Consider the following 5,832-nt stretch of genomic DNA (forward strand, 5'->3'; position numbering starts at 1 on the left):
GTGAAACAGTGATTCCTTGACATGTCTGTGAATGTTCTCATTCATCCAGGTCATGGTTATCCAAAGGAGTTGAATCAAGTGCAACTGGACTTGGTATATATCAGTGAAGACGTTTCGCCTCTCATCCAAGAGGCTTCCTCAGTTCGTGCCTTTCTGACTAGACGAAGCTACTCTGCCAGACAGACTATCTTCGTCTAGTCAGAAAGGCACGAACTGAGGCCTTTCTGACTAGACGAAGCTAGTCTGACTGGCTGGTGAGCTTCCTCACCAGACCTAGTCAGAAAGGCACGAACTGAGGAAGTCTCTCGGATGAGGGGCGAAACGTCTTCACGGATATATACCAAGTCCAGCTGCACTTGATTCAACTCCTTTGGATAGTGATTCCTTGGTTGAAAAAACAATTATCCAATGGGCGCCGCGTGGGGGGGCGGGACTAATGATTAGCCAATCAACGCCATGGGCAGGATTAACTCCGTTGTCAAGGGGGTCTTCTTAATGTCGCCCGACATGGTACTTTGTTTTTACGTCGCTCCGCTCCACTCTTAAAACCCCGGCAAAACCAGCATGTTTGCGTGGCCACGCATCATTGGCGACTTAAAGACGTTAGTCAGGTGGATACGTTGGTCTCTATTGATTGGTTAGGGAAATCGAATCCCCCCACGGAAACCGATTACAGTGGAGGCAATGTCCGACTGAAGATGGAAAAGGGTGTGTACCGGATTGACATTTCTGACATCAGGCAAATGGCCCCTTAAAATACTATGAATTTCAGACAATCTTCAGTGGACAGAGACCAAACTTGGGTTTTAATGACTGGAGTTAAGATCTTTATGAGGTTGATATAGCATGTAGCTTAATAGTAAATCCTATGGAAGACATTTTATTTGGGTGTTGTAATTGACTTCTTTATTCCAGGCATCACCTTAAGGAATGTGACAACAGCACTTTACCTCAAAAATGTACTGCAATGTTTAGCAATTTCCAACTCAGACTCATGCATACATTAATTCCAAGCAGACTGGAAGCCTTACAGTGCATTGTGTTTGAAGTAGTACCAAGAATTTTCTTTTTTACTCCTGCATTTATCAATGTTTATCATCCGGACAGCCCTAAAATCCAGACTTGTAAAACCCAGATTGGGCAGTCGTTATCCTGACTCATCTTATTTTGCACTTGTATTGTTTAGACTCTGTACCTTTTATTGCAGATATTTTATATTTTTTATCTCTCATGTATACACCATGTTGAGGTTGACACACCTGCAATTTTTTTATGCTTTGGCACAATGACAAAGTTCTTAAATCAGCTTTGAGAACTTCCTAAAAACATAGCTTCTCAGCCTTGCTTTCACTCAATTTTTCATGTGCCTTCAGCCTTTTTTCCACATTGATTTTAATTTGTTTTTGCTTTCACTTTTTTCTCCTTTTATCTCATCTTATTTTGCAGTTCTTCTATTTTCTTTCTAAAGTGGATATGCCATTATAGAAAGACATATTTCATACCAAGTCATTCAATAGAACACAAGAGACCACAACTGCAGCATAAACACCAAACACTGACCTTCCCCAAGTATAGTCTTTATTCTGTGCAGGAGAAATATATGTATCACTTGGTAAAAACTGGTGAGATATGATGGTAAAGTTTCTCCTCTGGGACACTCAAGCACTTAGGAGTTGGCATTGGGTCCCTTCTTCTTGCCAAAGGTGGGCACCACATTCACAAAGCGCCTGTTGTACTGAATACGACGCTTAGCACGGCCAGTCTTCTTCTTCTTCTTTTCCTGCTTGTCAACCTGAGGACCACCACAGAAAAATAAGCATTTCTTGCCTTAGACCTCAATATATTCTAACCAAGTAAGACAATATCAAAGTTCATAATGTCTCACACTTGAAAAAGCTTCACTGACCATTACAGTAATTCCATATTGATTCAATAAAAAAAAGAAGAAGCCCTAATCAACTGTTAAACCACATTTGGATTTGTATGAGGAAGAGCAGTAAAGTGATCACATCATCTAACCTTGGGTGTCTGTCCCCTCACTTTTCCAGCACGGGCCAGAGATCCGTGGACCTTACCTGGTAAAGAGAAAGAAAATTTAGGTCAACGTGTACCATACAAATTAACTCGAATTCTGCATAATAAATTTGATTCTGTGCATCTCTTTGTGCAACATATACACAGAAAATTCAAGAAATATTGCAAGACTGAGCTTGATAGCTCTAAGGATCATCACAAATATGCTCTCTATGGAGGAACTATGGTCTACAGCACATGCTCAGCTATCACAACACCGTTTGTACCAAGTTCTAAACTCACCGAATCTCTAAACTCTTGTTTTAATGTATTGTCTCCCTATTCTCTATGAATATCGTGTGGTATGTATGTGTACACATATTCACTGTATGTGAGGCTAAAAAAAACTCTTGTTGGACAATACATTATCAATCTATTCTGCCATAAAACAGCCCCTCCTTGATTTTCTTACTCCCTCAGAGAAGAAATAGGACTTGATGAGTTTTCAATGAACATTCAGAAGCTACAGGGATTAAAGCAAAAGCATTGTGAAAACATGCATTTTCACATCATTTTGGACCATTATTACAACATTTATAAAAACAACATAGGTTGTTTTTCCCAGTACATTCAGTCATTACCAAGAAAAGTGAAACCAATATGCTCACTGATGAAGTAAGTGCTATGTCGTGAAGTAATCCTTCACATTTTTGTGAGTGATCGCACTGTGCGCTATACAAAAAATTGGTATAACAATAAACGCAACTTGATTGATTGATTGATAGAACTGCAATTTTCTCATCGTCCCATGGCCGTTTGACAATGTAACAGCATTTGGCTGCTTACTGAAGTTTCTGTTTGGTTGGACATCTGTAGACAGCTAACTTTCCCAGTAGCCACTAGTCAACTGTAGCAAGTTGATTCCTTTCTCACTCTCATCCCTTTCGCATAGTAATTTTTTAGGACAGTTACCATTTTTCAGACTGTCTTTTTTAGCTCATTATCTGAGACAAGAATTTTTTTGCTGCCTGACAGATTTTCTCCCTGGTTCACTTCTGCAGTAAAGACGTCGAGAGACACTGAGAACTCGTTTCCCTCGTCATGAATTTATTTCCTCTGTGGCAGCAAAACACATTATAGCAGCCTTAAGGAAACGCCTACAGGTTAAACTGGACTAATGAAGCGATATCAGTACTGACCGACTCTGAAAGACTCACTATAAACAGACTAAAAACACTCACACTATAAATTACAGTAGTTTCTCCGGTACTCTCTCCATTCAAAATGTAATCCGTTGTAATGAACGAACAAACAATTTTAATTGTCTAGACTTGAAATATAAAACAACTCCCATTTTTTTTAAAAACCCAATATTAAGATTTTTTTCCCTATACTAGAGCTAATACAGTATCCTTTGTCTCCAGAGTGGTAGAGAACTCTCAGCATAGTTTTTTTCCCCATTCATTCGGTTTAGGCGCTGCGCAAAACTGCGATCATTTCAGCGCCCGGTCTATTTTCACCACACACTGCGACTGAATCCCACATCGTTTGTTGACCGGCCCAGAGAAACGCGCTTGTGGCGTAAATAGCCAGGTTCAAGAATTGACACTTCGCAGTGCCTCTGTATCCAGTGTGAACCTGGCGCAAAAACCTGCATTGATCTCATACATGGCCTCTCTGGAATCCAGTCGACAGAAATCTATCATAGCGATGTAAAATTTTAATCCATGGAAGAAAATGATGCAGAGTATGACTAGACTACCTACCTCCCAGCAGCCTGCCAGCTACATCCAAGGTGCAGTGTTCAGATATGCCACAGGACACCAGAGAGGATTCATCCTCCAGCGGGCAACCTGCAAGCAGCAGCACCTGGTCCTCGACCAGGAGACCCTCAAGTGCCTGAACATGAGTCTGTAATGCACATGTACAAAATATGGTTATTGTCATTTTGTACAACCAAATCCGGATTACCACCTACTCCAGAGTGACAACAGGTGGAAGCTAAATATAAACTATATCACATAGGAAAAGTCAAAGGAATGCAGCCAATATTGGTTAGCGTTTAACCAACTTGCGACATCTTACCTTGATGTCTCTGACAGTCTCCTGTCCGGTGACCTCAAGGGTGTGTGTGTTTTGGGCACGTAGGAAGAGCTGCATCTTGACGCTGCAATGTAAACCAATGGAGGTATAATGTCACCTACTTTGATTTTTATACAACGATTTTCGCTCTGTGCTCCCCAAAGCCCGCTAATGATGGTGGTTATTTTAACGTTCGGCCAGCAGTTCCCCAATTCAACCGATTAACAAGCCCAAACTGAGATAAAATAATTTTCGCAGTTTAAAGATAACTTACTGTTGAGAACACGACTAAACCAAAAGACACGCTTTGACAAATATCACGTTGATGCGAACTCAAGTAGCAAAGCAACGTGTCTGGAAGCGGACTTTGCTAAAGGCTAACTAATGCTATGCTAACGATATTAGCCACATGGGGCACGCGTTATAGAAAGTGTCATCAAATGAATTGAAATCAGCAAGCCACCGAACAAATCTGTCCTTGAAGAATATAAGAGAGTATACTAACCATTTACTAAGCTTCAATGCTCTTTACGTAAAGCGAAAATAGGTATTATGGGTCAAAACACACAGGCCATACCTCGTTTGATGCTAGTCGTTCAACACAAGGCATAAAAAGGGCTTTCTGGGGGTCGACACTGCGCATGTGTAAAGCACGTCAACCGGAAACGATTTTTTTAAAGGATTTTTTTATTACATTACATTTACCAAAAAATGGTGACTATGGCCACCACACTCGTTAACACTGTTAAAAAAAACTTTAAAAAAAAAAACAAACAAAAAAACTCGTTCACCCTGTTCCTCCTGGGGCACTCTTTCCTCTTAACCTGGGCGTCGGCAACCTGCGGCTTCGTATCCGCATGCGGGGCTCTTCTCTTTTGGCCCTGTGGCGGTTCCCTGTGGCTTTGACAAAAATGATATGCAAATGAATAGCGGTTATTTTTAAACATTTTAACTTCATTTATTGTTGTTGTAGGTCTAAATTAATTCTTACATCCTCCACACCGAATTATTGCCTGTCTTGTCTCCCTACCTCAAGCATGAACTCCATAATCCAAATATCGCTTTCGCCTCACAGACGAGAGCCTGCAGCACAGACCTGATATCGAGCTCTGCAGTGACATTCAGAAACAGAAATCGCGCTGAAATGGGCGAGAACGCTATCCTGTAATAGACTGTTATTGTGCAACAAAGTATCTGTTTTAGCAAGTTTTGATTTTTTCAATGAATTTAATGACCCTTAGCTGTTGTGTTTTATGCGGCCCGAGTTGATTGCTTTACGTGGCTGAGGAAGAAAAAAAAGGATTACCTCGCACTGAACTTAGGTTCAGCTTTGTGTTTTGTTGGTAATAGTATCTCCAAATAAAAATAACAAAATATGAAGTTTTCTTCTTTATTGTAGTTCTATAATTTCATACATGCAACCAAACATATTGTGACGGAAATGTAGTTTAAGTACCAAATAAATAGCCCACTGCAGAGTAGCCACATGTCGTAAAAACTTTAACGAATGCTTTTAGACCCATTAGTAATGATCATAGGCTAATTTAGACTTTTTAGGCCGTGTTACCTTAATTATAAGGCTCAAATGTTTTCTGGTTCCATACATTCTTTTTGGCCAAAAATGGCTCTTTTGATAGTTAAGGCTGCCGACCCGTCTTAGCCCAAATTTATGAATGATTGATCATGTCAGCACCTTTTATTCAGACTTTCCAATGAGCACAAAATGGTGCTTTGACT

The 5,832-nt window shown here is 40.3% G+C and overlaps 1 protein-coding gene across 1 annotated transcript; it reads right to left on the reverse strand.

Annotated features, from left to right (window-relative positions):
- Window positions 1-1,561: 1,561 nt before the first annotated feature.
- On the reverse strand, window positions 1,562-4,746 carry faua (FAU ubiquitin like and ribosomal protein S30 fusion a). Its single transcript, XM_056294577.1, has 5 exons — window positions 4,673-4,746; window positions 4,099-4,180; window positions 3,780-3,924; window positions 2,020-2,075; window positions 1,562-1,792 (listed from the first exon to the last, which is right to left on the reverse strand). The coding sequence occupies exons 2-5, from the start codon at window positions 4,171-4,173 to the stop codon at window positions 1,667-1,669; spliced, it is 402 nt and encodes a 133-aa protein (XP_056150552.1). The 5' UTR covers window positions 4,174-4,180; window positions 4,673-4,746; the 3' UTR covers window positions 1,562-1,666.
- Window positions 4,747-5,832: the final 1,086 nt, after the last annotated feature.

The sequence above is a fragment of the Lampris incognitus genome, chromosome 15 (genome assembly GCF_029633865.1).
Source record: "Lampris incognitus isolate fLamInc1 chromosome 15, fLamInc1.hap2, whole genome shotgun sequence".
Lineage (NCBI taxonomy): Eukaryota > Metazoa > Chordata > Actinopteri > Lampriformes > Lampridae > Lampris > Lampris incognitus.